The sequence below is a fragment of the Salvia splendens genome, chromosome 13, assembly GCF_004379255.2.
Source record: "Salvia splendens isolate huo1 chromosome 13, SspV2, whole genome shotgun sequence".
NCBI lineage: Eukaryota > Viridiplantae > Streptophyta > Magnoliopsida > Lamiales > Lamiaceae > Salvia > Salvia splendens.
This window is the reverse complement of record NC_056044.1, coordinates 26,118,630-26,145,062: the sequence shown is the minus strand read 5'-3', so window position 1 is coordinate 26,145,062 and position 26,433 is coordinate 26,118,630. Positions and strand designations below refer to the sequence as shown.

General features: G+C 37.7%; 2 protein-coding genes and 2 pseudogenes across 3 annotated transcripts; 2 read left to right on the top strand and 2 right to left on the bottom strand.

The window, feature by feature from the left end:
* Positions 1–2,100: 2,100 nt before the first annotated feature.
* On the top strand, positions 2,101–9,033 carry LOC121761019. Its single transcript, XM_042156601.1, has 4 exons — positions 2,101–2,981; positions 3,874–4,042; positions 4,223–4,660; positions 8,895–9,033. Exons 1-4 carry the CDS (start codon positions 2,145–2,147, stop codon positions 8,900–8,902), a joined length of 1,452 nt encoding a protein of 483 aa, XP_042012535.1. The 5' UTR covers positions 2,101–2,144; the 3' UTR covers positions 8,903–9,033.
* Positions 9,034–9,891: 858 nt separating this feature from the next.
* Positions 9,892–12,260, top strand: LOC121762557 (annotated as a pseudogene).
* Positions 12,261–12,518: 258 nt separating this feature from the next.
* On the bottom strand, positions 12,519–14,979 carry LOC121762558 (annotated as a pseudogene).
* Positions 14,980–23,277: 8,298 nt separating this feature from the next.
* Positions 23,278–25,314, bottom strand: LOC121760194 (pre-rRNA-processing protein TSR2 homolog). Of its 2 annotated transcripts, none has more exons than XM_042155833.1 (5): positions 25,161–25,314; positions 24,268–24,466; positions 24,046–24,134; positions 23,850–23,957; positions 23,278–23,651 (listed from the first exon to the last, which is right to left on the bottom strand). In XM_042155833.1, exons 2-5 carry the CDS (start codon positions 24,446–24,448, stop codon positions 23,406–23,408), a joined length of 624 nt encoding a protein of 207 aa, XP_042011767.1. In that variant the 5' UTR covers positions 24,449–24,466; positions 25,161–25,314; the 3' UTR covers positions 23,278–23,405. The 2 variants fall into 2 exon arrangements, with proteins under 2 accessions (XP_042011767.1, XP_042011768.1); XM_042155834.1 differs by having other exon boundaries at positions 24,268–24,463; positions 25,161–25,256.
* Positions 25,315–26,433: the final 1,119 nt, after the last annotated feature.

Here is a 26,433-nt window from a genome sequence, read left to right as displayed (position 1 = left end):
GAAAATGATCTTTTCAATTCGTGTAAAAAGCTTGTGTTTGGATGGCTATTTATAAGGATCTGAGATCCAATTAAGATATGTCTGTGACGAGCCAAATTGGCCAGCCATGAACCAACTATGCCTCTTTTACTCTGTTTCTATTTTTTACTAGTAAATAATACTACTACTCCCTCCGTTCACGAATAGGAGTTCCACTTTTCCATTTTAGTCCATCCCCGAATAGGAGTTCCGATTCATTTTTACCATACCGTCATGGAATGAGACTCCTAATGGCGGACGGAGGGAGTATCATTTAACATTTTATGTTATTATAAATGCATGTCGTGCCAGTTCACAATTTGCAACGTTATTTGCCAAATAATAATCTCTACGGTTACACCATTCCAATTCATTTGTTGCCTCTCCAAATTAACGGATGTGGATTTTTATGTAATCTATATGTAAAATAATGTTATAGGTGTGCGCTGACTTATATTCACATTTGCCTAAAAAATCATAACGAGACAATTACAAATTTTTGAAACTTCATAATTTATTACATTAAAATTTTGAAATATATAAAATAGATTAAAAATTTATCAAACTTTATGATTTTATAGTAATTAGCCTTTTGTTTTTTAGACGTCTCATTATTGTAATAGACTAATTTGACTTATTTGATATACGGATCAAGTTGGAAACTGACTATTGACTTATTAATACATTCTGATTCGATATTTAATTAAAAAAAGACAAGTCCAGAAGATAACTCGAATGACTACAAATATAAGGCTATTATAATATGTAGTTGGTGTCAAATAGTAATAAATTACCAACTAATCACCGATTAAATATATTATTCACTGAATGATTGTGTATGGGGATGTCACGCTTAGAACTTTTAAAGCTGTCGCTTATCATATATTTTGAATTACTACACAGAAATTAATAAATATTTGAACAAAGTCCATCAAATGGCATTGCTCAATTTTGAACTGCCCTTTCGGTATTAATTTATAAAATCAATTCCTATTTTTAGTATTTGGATATCCTCATTTTCCATTAGGTGACAATAATAATAAAAAAAAAACCGACCGAAAACGAGTACAAAGAAGAAATCGAACGAGATGTGCCTCTCAATGAGTTGACTTATATTTTCTTTTCCAATATATTCATTAGAAATTGCCCACCCTACCAACATTAGAAACTTATGTTTTTTCTGCAAGGAGTAAGGAATACTTCATTCATCCCATTAGTATTAAAGAGAATTTCTTTTCACACGGAATAAGGAATAAATATTTAGAGAAAGTGAAAATAAAATACAAGAAATAATAAAGTAAATAAATTATAAGAGAATAAAATAAAAAATAATAAACGTATTAAATTTTTTTAAAAGGAAAATCGATTAATTGTAATGGAAAAATTAAGAAAAAAATAAGACTAACACTAATGGGACGAATAGAGTAAAAAAACTAAAATAATAAAGATTCTATATAAATATGCTTCATGGATTATGTTTTTATTCGTGCAAGATATTATTAGACACCACAAAAATTATTGGTTACATGTACATAACATGATTCACAGAAATGTGAATTCACTTAAAATAAAATTTATCACAGTATACTAACATGACACTGGTATGACATAGATACTAAACAAGTGTTATGATAAAGACAAAAATACGGAAGACTAGATATTAATTTCAATTGTGCTTTTATGGATAAAGACAAGAATGCCATAAGAGTAGATATTAATTGATCAATTCTGTTTGTATTTGTATTGTGTTTTTATGTTGTCAATTCTACATAATGTATTGGGATCATTATAATGGCAAATATTATGGTTGATCAATATGTTGTTAAAAGAATACGCACGCATTATAAAAGTAAGTATTGCTTGTTCGGCAATTGGAGTTTATAGTATTATAGTAATGTGTAAACTAATCAACATATTATAATAAAAATGCCGATATAATAATAAATTTACAAAAATATGAGTTGGATTTTATTACGCATATAATGAATTAAATATAAAGAAAAATAATCAATTCTACAAAACTTAGGTAGGTCGCGCCAAAATTATCGGGTGGGGAAATGTAATCCCTTGATCGTCTCCTATTTATAAACTACCTAAATATACGTATATAATCACCTTTCATTTGCATGCATAAATTCAGCAAACAAGAAAATTGCATCGTTGAGGTCGATGAACATCTATCTCTCCATCACCATCTTGCTCAAATAACTCCAACCTCAATGTCGCTTTCCTCCCGCGCCGTGTGCCCCACCGAGCTGAGCTGGTGCCGCGCCGTCCCCACCGGCACCGGAATCACCGTCCTGGCCCTCCTCTTCTCGAAGCCCCCCGACGTCCCCTTCCTCGAAAACGCCCTCCGCAGCCTCCAATCCTCCCACCCCATCCTCAACTCCAAGCTCCGCTTCGACCCCTCCTCCAACTCCTTCTCCTACGTCACCCCCCAATCCCCCTACCTTCAAATCCGCCCCTTCGATTCCCAATCCACCGCTCACATCCTCCGCTCCCCCAATCCCAACCCCATCCCTCCCTTGCACCTCATCCTCGAGCACGAGCTCAACACCAACTCCTGGCAGAATCCCCACCCTTCCTCCGACACCGATCTCTTCTTCGCCAGCCTCTACTCGCTCGAGGGGGGAAATTCGGTGCTCGCGCTCCGCCTCCATACCTCCGCCTGCGACAGGGCGGCCGCCGGGGCGCTGCTTAAGGAGCTCGTCGCATTTATGGAGGCAAAACAGGGGATTCAAGGGGAATCGGGCAAGGAGATGAAGGTCAGTTTGGGGATTGAGGATTGCATCCCTTCTGGCCAGGGGAACAAGCCGTTTTGGTCGCGCGGCGTCGACATGTTGGGGCATTCTCTCAACTCTTTCCGCCTCGCCAATTTGAGCTTCAAGGACACCGCCTCGCCCAGGCTGTCGCGCGTCGTTAGGTTCAAGATGAGTGAGGAGGATACTGGAAAAATTCTGTCTGTAAGTTCAATTCTGTTAGGGTTTTCTAACCTCTGATTTCGTGCTTGATAATTGATTTGATCAGTTGTAGTAGTTCGATAGGTGCATTGATGGCGGGAATGTTAATATTGGTGGATGATTGATTATTGTGTTGTGCATTTTATGCAGTAAGCTTGCTTCTTCTTAGTCTGTTGTTATGCGTGCTTGATTTGCTTGTGTAAGGATGTTAGCAATTTCTTTTTCTAGTTTTAGTTGGGATTTGAGTTTGAATGCACGATGACAGCTATGGAAATGGGAGTTGAGTAGATATCATGCTTAATATTGAAGGGGTTCAACTTTGGTCTTTCAAGTTTGAAGCAAAATAGATGATATAATGAATTTCTATCTATCTGCCTGAGACTGAGGGTGCTTAGTGCTTACTGTGCATGGTTTGCTTTTTTGCCTTTAGATAATACAGGGTTTTGCTCCGTTCAATTTCCCACTCGGTTATCCAAATTTCTAAAAAATCGATATTACTTAAAACCATACGCTGTCTGATTTTGTTGCTTTTCTAGGATTGGATGATTTTGCCTGCTAGATATTGAAAGGAGAAACGTAAAGGCAAATAAGATCAGGTTAAGAAACAGTAAGGTTTGAAACAATCTTGTTCCTGATAGAGAAAACTACTGTATTAGATAATGATGGAAATTGGAAACAGTTCTAGTAAGAGTTGATGGAGCATTTTGAATAATGAACATTTACTCCATGTTTTCTTGGTTTGCATCATTTGGAAATGCAGTACTGCTTATGCAAAATGGATATATTGCCTGGTTGAACTCAAGATGATTTTTTTAAGTACTACTGACTTAGTTTGATCTAACCATCCTGTAACAACTATTTCCTCTTACTGATTTTCTTGGCATTACTTTCGCAGCGTTGCAACTCTAAAAAGATAAAGTTAAGTGCAGCTTTAGCAGCAGCCGGGTTAATTGCTTGTCATGCCTCAAAAAGGTTCCCTGATGAACAGTGGGAGAAGTATGCAGTTGTAACTCTCATGGATTGTCGACCTGCTCTTGATCCCGTGCTTAGCAGCCAACATATTGGTAAGTTCTGTTGGGTTCACTTTTAAAGTTAGAACCATGCTTAGTAATATGAGAGTTTCACATAGTTTACAGCTCTTTAGTCTTCACACAAGAAATCATCTATTCAATCTTGATATGTTAAATGTGTAATCAGCTACTTCTCCAGATCTGTTGTTAACCATATTGGTCGAAATAATGCAGGTTTTTATCACACTGCCATTATGCACACTTATGATATTCATGGAGGAGAAAAATTGTGGGAGCTGGCAAAGCTAGTCCATTCTTCATTTATGGACTCGAAGAGCAAGAATAAGCATTTCACAGACATGGCCGATCTCAACTTCTTAATGTGCAAGGCAATAGAGAACCCCAGTTTGACCCCATCATCGTCTCTCAGAACTTCACTAATATCTGTCTTCGAGGACCCTATTTTCGATCCTCCAAACAAACTGAAGGAGACCATGGGGTTCGAAGACTTCATTGGATGTGCCTCAGTTCACGGAGTAGGCCCATCAATTGCAGTATTCGACACAATAAGACGCGGGGCATTAGATTGTGCCTTAGTATATCCATTCCCATTGTTTTCAAGGGAGCAGATGAATGACTTTATAGATAGAATTAATAGGATTCTTTTGAAAGGAATATAGCTTAATCGGTCGATACCACCGTGTACTCAATATATGTTGTGTCTTGAAAATAGTTGTATACTTTGATGAATTATATTTTCATCCCAACTTTTGTTGGGCAATGAATACAGTTAATCGCTCTTTCTCCTTCATTATACGCTTATGAAATTGTTTGTATTGGTTGGAATAATAATTTACTCTAGCACTCCATTATATATCTCCAGATTCTACCTTCTCTTCCATGAGTTTTCTCTTCTTCTCCGTAGATATCAGACAGTCTGCAATTCTATCTATATCAGTATCTCTTTCGCCATCTCTCTCTCTACACTGTCAAACTACCGGCTCCGTCATGTGTTACCGCCGCAATAAATCGGTCGTCGCAGGCAAGTCGGCCACCATCACTCACTTCTCTTTGCTTCACACCTAGTACTTGAGGCCATTGTGTAGTTTTCTTGTTTTGCTCGATTATTTTGGTGTATTTTGAACACCCCGGAATATTGGTGTACTCAAACACTTGTGGTATACGAGATTAACAAGCGATATCATGTTGTCGTTTCTAAACCGCGCAACTGCCGCTGCATGTGAACATGAAAGTCTCCACATCTGCCACTTTTGACATTCGCAGTTCGACTCCAAGTACAACACCTTCCACTTGTTACCACCCTTTCCTCCAATTCGACGTCTTGTTCGAACCACATAAATCCCTTGAATTGTGCTTGGTGCTCTCACATTATGTAACTGACCTTTTGCATTATTTTTGCACACCTTTTCATGCGCCCACGGGGTAAATTGTGTTGCACAGTGTCTTGATGCAATTGACCGCTCATTGAACCATTCTATTGTCCTCCCAAATGTCATATCAATGCAAGCTTTGATTGGGAGTTCTCTTGCTCCTCTCAACACATTGTTGTAAGTTTCCACCATATTAGTGGTCACCTCACCCCATTTTTGTGTTTGTCGTACACCAAATTCCATTTTTCTATATCCACGGTATCAAGCTACTGCAAAGCCTCATTGTTGACGTCTCGAAGTAAATGATGTCTTTTCTTAAACTTGCGCTTTTTGATAGCAATACCCATTTTCCAAACCAATCTTTTAACCATGATACCTTTGTGATTCTGCATAACATTCTTTCTAACATGTACCAAGCAAAACCAGTGATGACCTTTAGGTTCTTCTTTCCATATGAGAGAATTCATTGCATCTATGATTCCCACATGCCTATCAGATATTACACATATTTCATGCTTTGCTACATGAATTCTTATGCGTTCCATAAACCAATTCCAACTTTATTTGGTTTCCTCATCAACAATGGCATATGCAACAGGCAAACATTTCTTATTACCATCAAATCCAACGGCAATGAGAATTTACCTCGACATCGTCCACGAAGATGAGTTCCATCAAATGTTAAAACTGGTTTGCATAGTTGAAAAGCCTTCACAACTGGTCTAAAAGCCCAAAATATGTACTTGAATACCTTGTTCATACGTGGCTTAATCTGTCATCATGCAATCATTCGACAATTGTACCAGGATTTTGTCTTTGTATTTCATTCAAATAAGCCGGTAAAACTTTGAATGACCACTCCCATCCACCATATACAAGCTCAAGAGCTGTCATCCGAGCATACCATGCTTTCTTGTAACTAATTTTCATATGAAATCTATTTTCAATATCCGCCACAATAGCTTTTACCTTGTAGGCAGAATCGTTTTCTATCTGATGTCGAACACTCAATGATATCATGGACGACGAAAGATTAGCGTGCCCACAATTACGACCCCCTTACAAGTATGAGCAGTACTAACCATTCTAATTTGCCAGTGTTCATCATGTTTTCTCAATGTTGCTTGACACTCCCACAAACATTTCGGTAATGACTTATCTTTCGGATTTCCTTGTGGCCACTTACAAACTGCATGTCATCTCTTTCCTTTACTTTCAGTAACTGTGTATTGTCGGATTTTTTTCAAATGCCAAAAAGTCACAGATGTCTTCAATTCCAACTTCGTTCTAAATTTAGTATACAAACCGACATTGGTAGGATCTTTTTCACTCCAATAATGCACACTGGGATCAGCAGGTTCAAAGTTCTTTGTATCAAAACTATCATATGTAGGTAAGGTGCGAAAATAGTTCATTCCACGCTGTGGGAACTGTGGAACTACTCTTCATCCAACTGTTGTTTCTCCAACTGGAATGGATGGTCTTGAATAAACAAATTGTTCATCATAAAACATATCACCATCTGAGTCTGTACTAACAGTGTTTACATCTTCAGAACCATAAGGTGATTGTGGATCAAGAAAGTCGGATTTATCAGGACCTATAATGTCATCAACCACATGACAATTGTCACTGTCCCCTAAACGCACGACTCCAACATCAAAATCTTGTGTTACAGCGAAAATTAGTTCTTGGGCTCTCGTAAACGTATCAACATCATAACTTATGACATGATGACTATTTTGTTGAGTATTTGCCGAATACTCAACAAATAATTCAATTTGACCTTCTGTATTCATACTCTCACTGAACATTAGTGGTATGCGAAAATTGGTTCTTGGGCTCTCGTAAACGTATCAACATCATAACTTATGACATGATGACTATTTTGTTGAGTATTTGCCGAATACTCAACAAATAATTCAATTTGACCTTCTGTATCCATACACTAAACATTAGTGGCATGCATAATTCTTCTAGTAGAGTACCTATAAACGTGACTCCGGATCCAACACATATAGTACGTTTCTATATTATTTGAACTTTGTTTTCAAATATGCTTATCCCCATCCTTTCACAAATTATTTCCACAAGTTTATCGTGGGAATCACTTTCATCCAACATAATTAATCCTTTTGAAAAAGGAGGATCATATGAAATAATTGCTCCGGGAATTATCTTTCCACCCCAATATAAATTCACACACCACGTCATACTATCTGCAATAATGTAAAACACAAATAAATATGTATTATTTTTACATTTATCATTATGTAGAGTGAGCCAAAAATTGGTCAAAAATTAAATATTAATTACATGAAATATATACTATCATAACAATCAGTCAAATATTGGTCAAAAATTAGATATACTACAATATATAATATCATAACAATCCATCAAATATTTCTATTAATTACACTACAATGTATACTATCATAACAATCCATCAAATATTGCTCAAAAATTAGATATACTCACCGAATAGGAGGACTAATGTTTGAAAGAATGAGCCAAAATCAATATCATAACAAATCGCCGATTGCGTCAACCCGAGCTGGGTTTCAAGGTTTTTCGCATTTGGGGAGGGAAAGTGATTAGAGTTCGCGATTGTGGGAGAGATCCGACTGATATCTGGTTCAACGGTAACACACTGTTGAGGTTGGCGTTTTTAGCTTAAACACGCCAACGTGGTAGGCGTTTATATGTATTAAACAAGCCAACATAGATGGCGTTTTTTTATTAAACACGCCAATGTAGATGACAGTTTTTAATTAAACACGCCAACCAAGTAGGCGTGTTACGATAAATATTGTATTTCCATAAAATACATTGTAATTTTAAAACGCCAATACGGTTGGCGTTTTTACTTATTAACACGCCAATTAAGCATGCACAAACCGAACCGGCCCGGTAGTTCCGAACCGCCGGTTCATGAACCGGAACCGGCATCGGCGGTTCGAACCGGCCGATGGTTTCGTGGTTCAAGCGGGCCGGTTCAGATTCGAGAATATGACGAACCGTAACCGGCGGTTCACTGGTTCAAACCGCTAGTTCATAACATTTATAAAATATATTTATTATTTATAAAAATCAATTTTTATATATAAAAATCAATTTTCACAAATAAATAAATACAATAATTTCTTTATAGCCCATATTTATTTGTTGGGCCTATGATTCTATGAACCATTCTTGGTTGTTTCTCTTTTATAGAGACATCCTTGAATATTTTGTGTTTCACTTTCAATGTGGGACAAAATATGTTGAAGTATTTTCTTGTATAACTACATGTTTAGATCATTCATTCATCATTTTTCGATGTGGGATACAAAACTTTCTTTTATTTTCTACTTTTCTTTATTTTTTACTACATTTTATTATTCACTAACTTTATCTTTATTTTTGTTATGATTCATTTTCTAAGACAAATTTATAGATAATAATAGAATCAAATAGAATAGTTCAATTAAATTTGAATGTTGCATGTTACTCATAATTTGTATATTTGAAAGGAATATAGCTTAATCGGTCGATACCACCGTGTACTCAATATATGTTGTGTCTTGAAAATAGTTGTATACTTTGATGAATTATATTTTCATCCCAACTTTTGTTGGGCAATGAATACAGTTAATCGCTCTTTCTCCTTCATTACAGGCTTATGAAATTGTTTGTATTGGTTGGAATAATAATTTACTCTAGCACTCCATTATATATCTCCAGATTCTACCTTCTCTTCCATGAGTTTTCTCTTCTTCTCTGTAGATACACAGTCTGCAATTCTATCTATATCACTATCTCTTTCGCCCTCTCTCTATATCACTATCTCCGACTATTTAGATTTAATCCCAAAGACCGGTATTCTAGCCCACCAAAATGGTGGATTGATTTTTCATGGTAAAACATAGGCTTCTTAGCGAGCTAGATACTCCCTCCGTCACACCACAAATGATCAACTTTTCATTTTGGGTTGTCCCACCATAAGGAATGAATTTCCTTTTTTAAATAAAAGACAAAATATTAACCCATCTTTCTTTCTTTATTCTTTCTTTCTTACTTCTTTCTTACTTTATTCTGTTTATCTGTCTTACTTTTTCCCCTCTCATACTTTATTATTTCCACTTTAACTAAATATATATCATTTTCTTAAATACCGTGCCCAAAAGAAATTCATCACTTGTGATGGACGGAGGGAGTACATGGGTCTTTTAAATAACTAAGTTACTTATGGAACGTCTGATAAACCCATAAAAACCTCTTTATGTTGTAATATACCTACCACACGACCCGTTATAATAATGGAGTATTAATTATTTACACATTTTTATGTAATTTGATTTAATTATTAGTGACTGGGCTGGGCTAATAGCAGGAGTCATAAATTGGCCAGAGTAAAACCAAGCTGAAGCCCATTTTACAAGCCCAAAGCCTGATTTCTTTTCCAGCGAGAAATTTGTTGAGTTCACTCAAACGGTAAAACTGTAAGGTGACTCACTTCCCATCTCTCCATGCAACGGCTTATCGGCGTGTCTGCGAAACCGGAGCTCTCCTTTGATCAGTCTCCGATCAGAAGGTAAATCATCTTATTTGTTTTCATCTCTTAATCGTAAATCGACTTGTTAATCGTCTTTATTTTCGTACCAATTCTTCTTCTCTAGGGTTTTAGGCGCAATTCTTAGATCTGCGATTTTTAACTTCTGGTTTAACACTATGTAAATTTGCAACGATGATATTTTGCTATGATCCATGTTTAGATGTCGCGATTATTTATTTATTTATTTATTTAGGTTGGCCTTGCCTAGGGAGGAAGTCTGTGGAATGTGTCCAATGTAGAAACGTAATTCTATGTGCTAATCGATAGCTGGAATTGCACCAGGTCGTCAGTTGCACCATTTCTCTCCATCACTCACTTCTCTCTGCTTCACGCCTAGTACTTGAGGCCATTGTGTAGTTTTCTTGTTTTGCTCGATTATTTTGGCTTGTTTCCTCTCCCAAATGCATCCTCAAAGCCTCTCTTTCTCTAAAACCATAATCCCTAATCTTATCCCCTTCCCTTTCCACCCTCTCCTTCCCACCTCCCATAACCCTATCAAACTCAAACTTGACTGCCAAATTATCCCCAAATTACCCGCCCAAAATGCCACCCACCTCCCGGACATCCGCACTTTCGCCGGACGGAGCAAAGGAAAGTCCGGAGGAAGCATCGACGGCGGCGCGGATCTCCTCCGGGAGTCCAAGCGGAATGCTCGCCGGAGAAGCAAGAAAATGGCGGAAAGCCTATTTTACCGATTGAAAAATCCCCACAAGAACTACCCGGATAATTTTTCGGAGGAGGAGCTCCAGATGATTGGTTTGGGGTATGATAGGTTGGTGAGGTTCATGGACAAGGACGACCCTAATTTGAAGCACCCGTACGATTGGTATAAATATGGCGAATTTGGGCCTTACTCCTGGCGTGGGATCGTATTGGGCGACCCCATTCGCGGCGACTTTTCCGACGAGCGCGTGACGATGATTGGCGAGGTCATGGATCAGGAGGAGTGGGAGAAGATTGAGCAACATGACATGGCGAGGGAGTTTCAGAGGAGATTGGACGCCATGGATAAGGGCAGGAAAAAGAGGTACTTTTGGGTGTTTGTGAGGCATCCGAAATGGAGAGTCTCTGATTTGCCATGGCAGCAGTGGACATTGGTGTGTGAGGTAGCTCTTGAAGCAGGGGATCAGAGGTTGGATAAGTGGACGTTGATGGGAAGGCTCGGGAACAAGGCGAGCGCTATGATCACGCAATGTGCTGCTTAGATGAGGCCCGACATTATATATGTCAAGAGGCCAGTTTACCAGTGCAGGTTCGAGCCACAAGATGACTTTTTCCAGCCTCTGGTGCCGTTGCTTGACCTAGAGACCGAGAAGGACTACATGTGTGAGCTAGTGAGGGATGATGGCAGTGTGGAGATGTGTACGTATTTTGGAGGGCTGTGTAAGATTGTGAGGATCAGTCCAAAAGCTTTTGTGGATGATGTGACTAACGCATATGAGAAGTTGAGCGATGAGGACAAGTCCAAGTGCTTGGAGTTCTTGCTGGGAAATCATCCAATGCTGCTCCTACATCCGTATACGAAAGAGTGGAAGGCAAAGTTGGAGGAAATGGAGTTGGGCTGTGATGCTCCTGATGATGATGATGGTAGAAAGAAGGTGGGGGTGATTTTATAGATTGGGTTGAGGACGAGGGGAATATTGATGATGATGAGGAGGATCCGGATGATGTGATTCTTGATGTAAAAGGTGTTGGGGATGAAGTATTAGGAATTCAAGAATATGAGAGTTTCGAACCAGAGGAAGATGATAAGTATTGGGAAGAGGAGTTCAAGAAGGCTCTGAGAAGCAATGAGGCTATGGAGAAACTTGTAGAGAAAAGTATAAATGCAACGGAGAAGTATTACTAGGATATGGGGATACAAAAGAAGGAAAGAGAAGAGGGAGATGAGCTAGAAATGCGTGGTAAAAGGTCTAAAGTAAGCCAGGAAGAATGGAAGCGGCTTGGTTATGGGCCGTATAGGAAGAAGGCGAAGAAGAGCAGGGTTCCACCGGGTTTGTTTTTACGCGCAGCTATTAGACCTTTTACTTACAGAAATCTTGTTAAGGAGATTGTTCTTACCAGATTTGCCATATTGGAAGGGGAAGTTGGTAGAGAGAAATGAGGTTTTGGCCATTGGAATGTGATTGTAAAAGCATTTGTTCAAGGTTGAGGTTCAACTGTGTTGTCTTATGTAATCAATTATTTCCAATGAATTAAGTTTGCTCCAGTGATGAATTGTGTTTCTGTTTATTGTAAAGTTGGGTTACCAATTTTTAAAATATTGAGGGAAAAAGTTCACACTTCTAAGGGCATGCTTGGTTACTTTGAAAACGCCTGAAAAAGCTCACTTTTTAGCCATTTTCATGCTGTTTGGTTAGATGTGTAGAGTTTTCATCAGACCCAGTTCACCAACCAAGCTATGGTTATGCCTTGAATATTTGGTTGAATGTGTATATATTTGCTTGATTAGTATACAGTTACTTATAAGTTTTAAATAACAATCAAGGTCTCTAAGTTTGCGAGCAAAAAGAACAACTGATGGAAGCAAAAATTCCAAGAATCAAGTAAAACAATAGATGAATCATGCACTTTAAAATCACTCACACTGCAAATAATGGTAATGTTTATCTTCATCCAAGAAAGAAATCAAAATGAAAATGGTTATCTAGAGAGAAATAATATCTTCAACAATCAGCCAAATGCATGATTCCTCAAATCTCACCTCCATGCTTCCACCCTTTCTTTATGCGAGCTTACGCGACTTACAACAGTTAGATCCTTGTTTTTCTCTGCACATCCACCACAGTGAAGAGCTGATCGTGGAGCGCGTTTACTAGCTCCCTTCTTTGCCTCGTTAGGATTGCTCATCTGTCTACTTTTCGCCCTTCTACCATGAGCTTTTCTAGTTGTTGCAGCTGCATTTACGCGTTCAACCCCATTGTCTCTCGTTGTTCCAACAGAATTTGGAATTTCAGCAGGCAAATGATCATTATCTCCCTTTCCTTCAGACAGTATGTTTTCTATTGAATTCAGAAAACCATGCGTTTGTCCATGGCAGATTCTTGATTCAGCCTGAGAGGTAGGGCTCATAATCTGATCCACCGGAGGTTCTTTGACAGCTTCTGCTTCCTCATCCTCGTTGCCCTCCACGTGGTTTCTTGGTCTTGAGGTGCTGTGGTGACCATCCTCATCCGAAGGCTCTCCCTGCAGCACGGGACCAACTTCGGCCACACATTCCCCCCACTCTCTCAGCATCTTCACCACGAGGGTCTTGAGGAAATTCATCACTTGAACAGCATACATTAACGCTGTCAGAGGGTCCGACATCTGCAGCAAGAAACAAATAATGCATGGTTACAGGAAGAAACACACAACAAATGGTGTAGGAGTTCTGTATGTTCCATTTATGCTAACCTTGGTCATATTTGGTGCAAAAACCATCGCAATGTTGCGTGCATTCATCTTGTTGAAATGCTCAAACTGAGCAACATCAGCCATGAGGTTGAAGGCCCAATCCTGCAACGCAGCCTCTGTTGGTGGGAGGAATCCCACGAGGCGAGAGCACTCTTCTTCTGACTGCGCCTCCATTACCTGCTCAGGAGGGAGAGAATCCAATATCCCACTTGGTATCTCTCTAAACCAAGCCTACAAAGAAGAAGCAGACACACTTTAATCGCGAACTAGTAAAAAACCGTAACCAAACCTATGATAACAAGTCAAAGCACCTTAAGTAGGCCTGCTAAGCAATGAACATCAATGTTTTATGGGATCACCCCATTGTTTATCTGCTCCCTCGCATACTCTTCCTGGCCATTATCCGAATTGATTCGGAAGATTCCTTCAGACTGGAATATGAGGAACACAAGTTACGACTCTGGTTGTAAAAGCAAAAACGGATCAAGAATATCATCAGCCATCACATAGTTGATACCTGGAGACCGCATTGCAAATACAAGCGCTTCTGCATCATAAGTAGTATGGTTGGCACGCAATTACCCCTGGGGTCGTCCGAGAGCTGCATTGACTCTGTTGAAACCCCAAAGACTCTTGTGCTGCAACATGGAGATTTCGAGGTCAGTATGTGAACGATGAATGCACTTTCGAGGTAAGGTTATTTTCAGTATATGGAAGCTGAATTAAGGAATAAGGAACTTGGAAATATGAGAATTTTCTTGAATAAGCTAATGAAACGGCTATCTAATACATAAAGATTAAAACTCCTAAATCCTCACAAGATATGAACCAGAATCACAAACAAACCCTCATTAGAACATGCTCCCACATCACATACAAAGGCTATATATGTATAAAAAACACAATTTATTAACTAGGGAATGGAAAATGAAACAGGATGAATGAATAAGGCACCTGGCACTAGGTGGCCTTCTGGGAACCTCAGGCTCAAACTCAACAGGGAGGCCAAGAAAGCCATTAAACCTATCAAATGTGACATGAGCAATGTGTCTGACATTAGTAGGCCAACCAATCTCCATAATCCTGTCACAATTCTCACCACTGATGTTCTTACATCCCACCAAAGATTTCCTGAAAACAGTGAGCAAAAGAGCCAAAACAGAGAAGTCGTCCTGGCCTCCCTCTTCCTCCCCACTTTCTACTTCTTGTTGTATACGTCTACAATAATTGGAGTCGTACAAATCTATAGGGGCGGTGCTAATAATAGGGGAATGATTGAGTTGGCCAAAACCATCATTGTTTGAAGGGGAAGGCAAATGGGATGAAGATTGATGAAGTATATCTGCCATTCTGTTCTTGTGAAATGGTTGTTGAGTGGAGTTGGATTGAAGCAAGAGTTTTATTGTTTTGGGTTCATTGCTTGGTCTTCAATTTGCTTAATTGACTAGGAATTGCTTTGCTTTGCTTTGATGTAAAGAGAGGAGAGTTGTAATCAATGTGGTTATGGAGTTGTGTGTTCCTTTATAGTAAGTGATAATACCAATTAGTAACCAACAACGGTACCAAACACTCTCCAACTTTTTTTTAATTAATCCCTCGAAATTCTTACTATTGAATTTGCAGTTTTGGTCTATTTTTTTTCTCTCAATAAAGCTATACAGCCGGGCCACACATACAAGGGTATAATTGGATTAAGCACTATTAAAATATTAAGAGAATTAAACCGGTTATTAGTGCATTAGAATATAATTCTGAAAGAGTGATAATAGTAATAATGGTGATATTGATAATATTTAATTCTGTACTATTCTTTTTAGAGTATATCGCATCTTAAAAATCTTATTAATTTATAAAATATTGTAGGATTATTATAATTTTATATATTCATATTCTTAATTATTATTAATTACATATATGTGATATAGTTTTATAAATTAATATGTGACGTATAAACTATTATTTACGTCCTGTGATATAACAATATATTAATTACACTAATTAGTATAAACAGTGAACTACAAAATTAGTCTCTGGACTATGCGTTTATCTCGCCAATAGTCCCTGAACTTTCAAAATATCCCTAGACAACCATAGACTAAGCGTTTATCTCGAAAATGGTCATTTTTCACTGTTTCGGGATTAAAATACCCTTTTGGGGGGTTTGGGTAATTTGGTCTTTTTTACACTTTTAACATTTTAAATATGATATTATTTAAGTGATAGTACAAAATCTGATATTATTTCAATTGAATTATTGAGAATTTCAATTAATTATAAAAAAAATAAAAATAATAATTAATAACAATATGAACATCGAGAGTGGAGTGCTAAAACTATTAGAGCATCCGCAACGGTGGCGCTGCTCGCCGCCGCTGCGCTCGCGCCGCTGGCACGACGCTGCTCGATGCATCGAGCAGCGCCGTGCCAGCGAGCAGCTGACGTGGTGCGCCCTCATTCGTCAACGACATAGCCGTTGGGTTTAAATAATTTTTTTTAAATCGGTTTTTAATTAAAAACCGATAAAAAATAAAAAAAAAATTCACTTCCCAAAAAAATTATATCCGTTTATAACCGTTTTTTCCCACTTTTTAATTTTTTTTTTTAATTTTTTTTACCCCAAAAATACACACTTTCATCTATAAATACCCCCAATTTCACTCCCAAAAATTCACATCAAACTACACAATTCTCATCATCATTCTCTCATCTCCATTCTCATCTTCAATCTCTCATATCCATTTTCATCTTCATTCTCTCATACCCTACAACATCACTATGTCCGGCCAAGGCGATAACCCTACGGGCTCCCACGGTTGGAACCCCGAATGGTTCGGTTCACAACCGTTTCCTAGTCCGGAAATGGAATATTCGGCCCCTCCTCAAACCCAAGATTCGGCCGTTCCGGGTGGCTACCGTCCATACCCAATCGACGACCAAGGTGCCTCCGAAGGACGATACGGGTGGACACCGGAGCCTAGGCCGACCGCCCCCTCCCAACCTCCGCAAGCTCCTACTTGCGGCAGCGGTGTCCGCACAACGTACACGCCGGCGGAGATGGATAAATTGTTCAAGGCGTACTTCGAAATCTCCGAAGATGCGGCGGTTGGCACGAACCAATCGGGCGATCACTTTTGGTGGCGCGTATCTCGCCGGTACAATGCAAACCGGCCGCTGGGAACGATCGAGCGCAACGAGAGTATGGTGCGCAACTGCATCGGCCGAGCCAACGACGAAATTGACAAGTTCAATGGCTATTTCCTCCAGGAGTCGCGGAATGCCGGGAGCGGTCAGAGCGAGGTCGACATCATCACTGCGGCGCTGAGCACATACCAATCCATGAACGGTAAGTCGTTCAAGTACCTCAACGTTTGGCAGGAAACGCGGTTCCACCCGAGGTATCTGGGAGGCGTAACATCCTCCTCTAGCGGCTCCTCCAAACGGTCAAGGTCGGTATCTCTATCCGACTCCGGCTCCGAAGAAGTGGCTAGCCAACTCGTCGGAGCTAACTTGGGTAGCCCCGACGCCGGACCAAGCGGTTCCCAACGCCGACCGCAAGGAAGGAAGAAGGCGGCGGCCGAGCGCCGGCGCTCCGCGACTCCATTGGCCCCCGCCCCCGAACCCGCACCCTATGTTCCACCTCCACCCCCGAACAACTCGTTGTGGGCCCTTTGGCCCAACTCAATATGGCCGATAGGTCAACTATGACCCCCACGCAACTTCAAACGCACGAGGGCATGATAGTGGGTCTCCAAAAACAATTGGGGTTGTTGCCGCCGGATGAGTAGTCTTCCTCGGGTTATATTAGCCAATAATTATGTAATTTTTAATTTTTAGTATTTTAATTATGTAATTTTTAATTTTTAGGATTTTAATTATGTCTTTTTTATTTTATTTGTATTTTGTAATATTTATTGTGATTTTTTAATGAATTTTAGTATTATGGAAATATTTATGTTTAATTGAATATTAAATTAATTGTGCTCGTCCTTGCGGAAGAGCACAGTTGTGGGTGTTGTGCTCTTGCCAGAGAGCAGGCATGAATAGTACCGCCCGGGCCCACAACCGTGCCGCTGGCAAGAGCACGGTTGTGGATGCTCTTATTCATTCTAATCATCATACCATAACTCCCATAGTGGTTGACAATTGAAGACAAACAAACATGATTAAGTGCGTGGAATTAGTATGTCTACAAAAGTGGAGCGCAAAATCCTTAGTGGCCAACATAATTACCCGATTTGAGTGCATGTGACAAATTTCATTCTGTACAACAATTTCTTACGAAAAAGTGCAAGTTTAAAAACCAATAACTTAATTTATGCCACTGGTCTGACATTTTTTACGATTAAAAAATGTTGTAACACATTCGTATCGAACATATATCCGACCTTTTGAAATTGAATTACTCAACATTAATCAAAATTAATTCTTTGGTAGAGACAAGACTAATCTACTCTTATTATGTACTTATGATACTCTACCATTGACATTCACGCGGAGAAGAGGACATTTCAGCACTTCACGGTAAAGTTTAATTATCCACTATCAAAATTTCAAAGTGCAATGTGAAATTTTGGTTTTTTACCAACTCATTTTTTTATTGAAAACTACATGAGCTTTTTTATTTTTTTGAATTTGGTATAAGAGCATCTCCAGTGGTTGCCCGTCCCACTCGGACATCCACTAGGACTTCCCAAAAATACATCCTGCCACGTCACTAGGACTTCTCATCCCACTGCCACGTCACTAGGACTTCCCATGCATAATCCGCCCTTCCCATCGCCCTTCCCACTAGGACTTCCCGCAATAAAATAAATCACAATTATTTAACAGAATTATAATTTTGACACGGAATACGGGAAAATGAAGTTCAACGAGACGTATATATAGAGTTAAAAAAAATCAAAAATAAAAAAAAAACGGACGTCCGACCCCCCCCCCCCCCACACACACACACAACGGCGCCCGTCGACTCGGACGTCCCGCGGATATCCGAGGACGTGCGACGTCCTACCTGCATGGGCGTATCCGACCTTATTTTCCACAATGGCGGACGCCCGGTCGCCTGTCTCCGACGTCCGAGCCGGACGTCCGCCGCTGGAGATGCTCAAGTTCAAATTTCATTGTCCAGTAACAATTTTCCAAAGTCTAGTCTGAAATTCAAGTATACCATTGGGAAGGTTTCGATGATACCTTCCTAATTGTACATCATGAACAAATCCAACTTTCAAATAAAAAGGCAAAATATAAACTACTTTCGTTACCCAAAACCAATAGTATGGGTATTATTAGAGCTTTATGATAATTCATCTGGATTTCATCGGATTTATGTGAACCAAGTTATTGTCCAACAAAGTTGGACTTAAAACTTTTTTACTTAAATTTTAAAATAATTTATGTATATAAAAAAATTAACTTATTTTTATTGCTATAATAAAAGATAAAATTTTTCAGATCATCAAATGTAGCTAATTAATTTAATAATAATATAAAAACATAGTAGGAGTATAATTTAAAAATACTTCTATTTTTTTTAAAATTTGGTATGGAATGCATGGACTTTAAAACTGTGATGCCCCGAAATTTCATTCCTTTCTTTCAAGATAAATCGGATTTATTAGCTCAATTAAATTTCCTACTAAGAAGCCGTGTAATCGTAGAAACCTCGTTGTATTTTCGACTTTGGAAATGAACTACTTGTTAGTTAATTAAAGTTGGGACATTTTAATTAGTTTGGGCTAATCCCATTTAATTCGAATGGACAGTGGACCAATTTTGGTAAAGAAATAAGTTGAGAATTAAATTGTTAAACTATGTCGAGATGAGATTAATTTTAAGGGTTGAGTTGGAGCTCAATTAATTAATTCCCCAATAAGTTACTCAGTTTCCAAAGATGGAAAAATGTTAAAGTAAGAAACGAATGGGCCGACCGGCGTTGCCCCGCTACGCCATAGGCGGCCTTAAGAAAAATCCGAAGAAAAGGGTTTAAAAAGGAATTTTCCAAGAATTCATAATTAATTTAAAATAAGTGCCCAAATAATTGCGCCAGAGAAAATAGAATTTCTCCAAAGTTAGTAAAGTGAATAAATTTTGCAGAGTAGTGAAGCCCGAGTTAGGATTAAGGAAAATCCTATAAGCCAAGACTAAGATGTAGGTGCTATCCAATAGGATGCATGCATTGTTTTCTCAAGATAAATAGTTCAAGTACTAATTAGCGTGCTACGCTATTTATTGCTAAAGAGGATAATTTGCTCGGAGCGGAGTAAAACCAGTGCAAGTACTTTAAGTGAGAGTTGAGCTAGTCAGGTGGGCTTTCTTTTAATATTCAGCACATTAGTGTGGATATAAATCAAATACTTGCGAAATTATGAAATATCATCTTTTCTCAAAATGGAGCTATGATTATTTTCAAGTTGTTGTCATGCCATAAAATGTTTATTTTTGAGGCCTATCTGTTGGGGCTATATGCCGAGGGTTTTGGCGATGCCAAACCATTAGAACGAATTCGGTTCCCAATAGGACCGCAAACCCTATTTGGAATTTTGTGCACAAGGGCCGTGAGCCATCCCAGGTAGGGGTGGCCGACCGTGCCATACCACATACCGTACCGAAAAGTACGGTATGACAAAATTCAATACCGATACCGTACCGAATTTTCGGTATACGTATGATATTTTTTGATACCGTTACCATACCGTAATAACGGTATGGTAACGGTAACGGTATACCGAAAAATAATTGGTTTCTTGATTTGTTCATTTATTAATTGGTTTCTCGATTGTTCATTATTTTTTGCTATCGGTAATTCGTCCATCACTCTATTCAATTTTGTATTTTGGTTAGCATGTTATCAAGTATCATATTATATTTGTTGTTGCTGATGATGTTGATCTTTAAGTATCTCTTAATATATATTTATGGATTATTTTGATTACATATATTCAGAATTTTATCCCATAATCGTGGTTAATGATAAAATGAAGGTACTTATTGATTATTTTTGGCTATTTAGACCAATAGTAGTAATAATTGGTCTTATAAATAAAATCTCCAAATAGATTTACAAGTGTAATGAAATAAAGATTCAATTTTTCCCCCTAGACTTTAATTTCAATCTATCATTATAAACATGCATACAAATTCTCAAAAATATTAACAAGGCACGGTCTTCCTTTGATTTGAATAAATTTTTAAAATACTAGCAAATAATATTTTTTTAATGTGAAAATACTAAAATTCAACATATATCAAAATTTGGCTCATTTGTTGGTTATGATGAGTATATTTTAAAGTTAAGGGTTTAGGATTTAGGTTTCAAGGTTTGGGTTTTTAGTGTATGGGGTCGCTATATTGCAATGAAATGAATCTCGACTAGAAAGTGTCTCACCAGTGCAATATTAAATTATTGCAACGTAAACTTGCTCCTACAGTTATAACTCAACGGTTAATTCATATTTTCACAAATTTAAAATGCTTTTTAATTTTAAGTCTGATATTTAAATGTCAAGACAGTTTATTAAAATGTCTACACAAATATGTGTTGAAATTTTAATGTGATCGTATTGACATTTTTAAGAAAAGGTAGCATTTAAACACACTCTTGTGTCTACGTGGGGTTAATGTGATTGAAAAAGTATAATCCAAAGTAAGAGGATATCGAATATTCTTTTGTTTATCATTTCACAACTTTTATTTCGCAAAATGAAATAAATATGAAGAAATTAAAATGACCTGTGCATCGCACCGGCGTGACACTAGTTAGTAATTTAAATTGGACATTTATTTCTCTTTAAGAATTAAGAATGACTGATCAGTGTCCTATTTATTCATCCTTCAATTTAAGTAGTATATAAAATAAGATAACATACAATGAATTAAACACTAATTAAACGATTTGATTCATTTTCAGCTGCACATATTTTTAATTGACATTTTATGAAGTGGGACGAAGAATAAAACAAAAATTTTAATTACTTTGTATATTTGGAATATGACATTACACAAAGAATCATATACTAAATGGTGTGAGTTAATACAAATTCTTTCAAATGTGCTCTGTTGAAACATATTCCCGATATCGTATTTCCAATCTTCTTTCGGTGTTATGTGCTATTGTGTTTATTATATTTAATAGGATGAGTTGATAAAAAAATAATTCAGGTTAATTTTGAATTTGTTTGAATAAATTATCATTTGAATGTTTAATTTTATTGTATTAATTGATGTATTAAAATTTTTTTAATATAATATATATATAAATGTAATATATATATTACAACATATTTAATATTAATATATATATATATATAATAATCTATCGGTATACCGGTATACCACGGTATACCGAATCTTCGGTATATACCGTGGTATACCGAATATTCGGTATATACCGAAGTTTCGGTATACCGCGGTATAGAAAAATTGATACCGTTACCGTACCGAAACACTGCGGTACGGTATCATACCGTACCGGAAACTGCGGTATACCGAAAAATCGGTATTTTCGGTATTTTTCCGGTACGGTAAGTCCGGTATTACGGTATTTCGGTATAATTTCCCACCCCTAATCCCAGGGGGTTGGCCGGCTATGGTGTCCGTGCAAGGTGGCCACCTTCACGGTTCACAACTCACAGATATGGTATGAATTTCAAGAACTTAGTTTGCAGACGAACTTTAAGCTTACAAAGAATTTAGTAAGCTCGGGCCGCATTTTAAGTAAACACCCTCGGGTGTTACTGTGATGGATGACAACTATATAATGTATGTTTTGATTTTCGGCACGTGGCCACTGAGTACTTCTGTACTCAACCCTGCATCTATTTATAAATGTGCAGGTTGAACGTCGAAGAGAAGGGGTGATGATCGGAGTCGATGTTTATTAAATAACCAAGTGGATCTTCCAACAAATCGTGTCTTCACACATGATGTTGTTCAGTAGGGACTATTCTGTATTTTGCTAATTGAGAATTTCATAATCTTATCATCGAACTCTGATTTAATTGATGAAGTGTTATTTCTATTTTCATGTCATGTAATCAAATACTTGACTTCTTATCTATGATATCGTTGACTTGGCTCTTGTGAAATTTCTCAAAGTCTACCCCTTTCTTCCCCGTTCTCTTTAATCCCCCTCATTAGTCGCGATTTATCCGCCTTCGTTATCTTTAGCAAAGTATGGTCATGACAAAAATGGTTCTAGCAATGTACTCTACTATGATATGTTATTTTAAATTCATATATATTTCATCTCTATTCTATTTTATTTCAAACTAAGTTCTTTTCTAACTCACAATTTTCTCTTTTAACATACAAACTAAGTTCTTTTCTAACTCACAATTTTCTCTTTTAACATACAAATGTATCACTATTACAAGCTCAATAATTATACAAGCACTTTGGCAACTTATATAAGCTCTTGAATATTTATTTTTAATAAACTCTAAACAATTATAAGTTCATTAAAATAAACTTAATTAAACACCCATTATAGTTTGTCTAATCCACTAAATTGAACACTGCTGTTATCATCATAGAATATTTCATAGAGTAGGTGCGAGCAAGTCCACCACGCATCCCATATTACGAGCGAGCAAGTCCACCACGCATCCCATATTATGAAAGATTGACTTAATTCTCAAAAATTTGTCGAGGATAATAAACTTCAAACCCTCAACCTCAAATTTCATAAATAACTAAGCATGCATTTAGGCGTCATGCTATATAAGTACTATATTTCTTGTCTTCCCATAGACTTCTGCCATTAAACTCCAAAATAGCTCTTTCATGGACTATTACTTTTCAATCATAAAAGAAACTTGTTTGGAAATGATGAAAAATATAAGACATCCACAATTAGCATCAGTATGTGCGTTCTCTAGTTACTTGCAGCAAAGTAGGAACAAAACGACTTGAACAAAAAATATCATGAAACATAAGATAACTTTAGAGGATTTGAACAAAAACATCCTGAAACACTCAACAAAACTTAAGAATAGAAACAAAAATGTATGTTGTCTTTACATATACTCAAATATTCCTACCTAAAGTGGCTCGAGCCAATGTAATCAGTCCACTTCTTTCTCCCTTTACTCTTTTTTGAAACAACAGTCCATCCATCCACAACTTGAGGAGCATCTTTCGTGCTACTTTCATCAGCCACAATATCAGTCAGATTGTGATCCAATTGGCGCTGTGGTTGTGGAGCATCAACTTCCATTGCTGACATATTGTTCTTTATAATTGCATCATCTTCATCACTGTCTTCCTCATCATCACTGTTGGGCTGACAAAATAGAAATCGAAAGAGACGAAAATTGAAGTTACTGATGTGAGTAACATGAATAGAAGTTACCGAATGCTATTCATCAATCCTATAACATAATTAATATGGATATGGCTAACCACGCAAGTCATAATACTAAAACTTCTCCCGTTAACACAATTACACAGAAATTTAGGAGATAAGTGGCAGCAGTCTTACCTGTCTGGTATACGAAACAATTGGAACATTTGTTTCTAGCAGCTTCTTTATCGAGTCAAACTGACCTTCTAAACATTCTTCACGCATTACCATAAACTTTTCTGCAACCTACGCAAAAAATAATTCAATGATAAAAAAATTGGAATATGGTGATAGATGAAGCCAAAATTAGGGCAAATAGATGAAGATGATATACCTCCTCAACACTGCGGTCCTTAATCTCAGTATTGAGAGAGTCCATGAATTCATAAAGTATATCCTCTACCTCATCAATATACACTTGATCTGCACAACAAATAATATCCAACAATTACTAAAACAAACTTAGGTTTTTATACTTGAATGCCATCTCAATAACATGCTGTTTTAGCATATGAATAGATATTAATTAACCAGTATCAGTTCAAGTGAGAAATACCTTTCGATTGAGTGAGGAAATTGAAGAGATTGTGGCCGAGCAGCTGCGATTTCTGGAGAGAGTCACGGCCACCCCACCTGTTTTCGATGGCCATCTGCAGTGCAGTCCAGCGAGAAAGAACCATCTGAATTCCATCACCGAATTGCGTCGCTGCCTCCGGAGTCATACGGTGGTTGTTCATCCCTTCGAATTTGCCCTTCTTTGAAATTGACACAGAAAAAGAAAATTCAGAGATTGAAGAAGTTGATCGTATTTACACTCTGTTTGGGCTATAACCAAACTAATTCTTAATTAGAAATCAACAAGTTGACTAAATTCTTAGATCAAAAACACTATCGCCAACACTATAAATTGTAGCATAGCAAACTACAACCAACACCAACTCCTAATTCGAAATCAACAGGTGGACTAAATTCTTATTGATTAAACGCATGATCATTATCGCCAACACTAAAAATTGCAACAAAGAAAACTACAATCAAATATAATTCCTAATTAGAAATCAGCAGGCGGAAGTAAATCCTTCAATTAAATGCAAGCATCTGTCTTCCAAAACCATGGCAACAATGTAAAATCAAACGCGATTATTGAAAAATAGAGCTCACACGAATTAGTTTCAAATATTTCCCCAAATTCACATCCCGATCATCACTACTTTCATCGCATCAGAAAAACCCTAATTTCAACAAAATTGAAATCACATAAACATAAACAACACTATCTCACGAATTCTCTCAACTAACAATCTCGCAATTAGTATCACGGCTAAAGGCACAACCCTAATCACACAACCTCAAACCCTAATCATGTAAAAAGGATGAATCAATAAACGATTGAATACCAATCGAAAAAATCCGGCAAAGATAAGGTAAAGAAGAATACAGGAAACTCACCTTTCACTCGACAGATCTCTGTGTTTCAATTAATCTTCAGACTTGAATCGAATATCTCTTGCCTCTTTTCTCTCTTCTCGGCGGAGTAGATGATCAAAATAAAGTAGGAGGCTGAGGCGTATTTATAGGTACGTGATGGATAGAATCTGACGGTCACTAATCATTGTTGTTTGTCCTTCCCTAATCAAATCTGACGGTGTCGGGTGCGGCAATTTGTGTTTCTTCGCATTATATGTACGGCTGCGATTGCCATATTTAAGTTTAGATTGCTTAATTGCAACATGTTTTCAAATTTAAATCCTGAATTGCATTTAGGTTTTAGAAAATTAAAAATAACGTAACAACTTTTTTGAAATATGGAAATATCGTGATCTCTTTTCCTATCTTGCACCTGAAGTCATTAAGGGTATATTTTTATTTCTTTAATTATTTTAGATTGAAGATTGTAGTGAGATTTTATTTTTAATTATAAAGAAATAAATTTGATTTATTCTTTGATTTTTTTATTAATTGTGGAAACTATTTAAACATTACTATTACAAATTGATTGAATATGGCTTGATTTGATAGTTATTTTATTTTGAAGCTATTTTAAAAATAAAATTAAGTTATATTTAACCAAAAATATTTTAAATTGATATAATATAGATTGATTTTGTTTCTGTTTGTATGTATGAACAATAAATTTTTAAAAAATACCCCTACTACGTATATATCATTAGGGGTGTGTTAGGGTCCTTAGGGCATCCACAATGGGACGCCCGATGGCACGCCCGATGCGTGCCATCGTCCGCGGGAGCCATCGTCCGCCCCATTGTGAGTGCCCGGCATCGTCCGCGCCCGTAGCCCACGCACGATGCATCGTCCGCGGTTGAAGCGCGGACGATAGGCCATCGTCCGCACCATCGTCCGCGCCATTGTGGGCTCGGCGGACAATGCCACGCGGTTTTTAATTTTTGTATAAATACCCCTACCTCACATTCATTTGTAACGTTTCATTTTCACGATTTCACTCTCGAAACTCACATTTTTATTATTTCTACGAAATGGATGCAAGTCCCAACAGTCTGATGTTTGGGGAGGCGCATTGGCCGGGTACAGAACCCGACGAATATCGGCCGTTCGACGCCAACACACAGTACGATCCCGAATTCAGCACGGAATCGTACGGTTTGTCTGAAATGGAGCCGTCGCCAAACCGCCCCGTCGACCCCTCCCGACGCTCCGCCGCCGAGGCCGCCGCCGCCGACGCCACCCCATCCGCTTCTGCCTC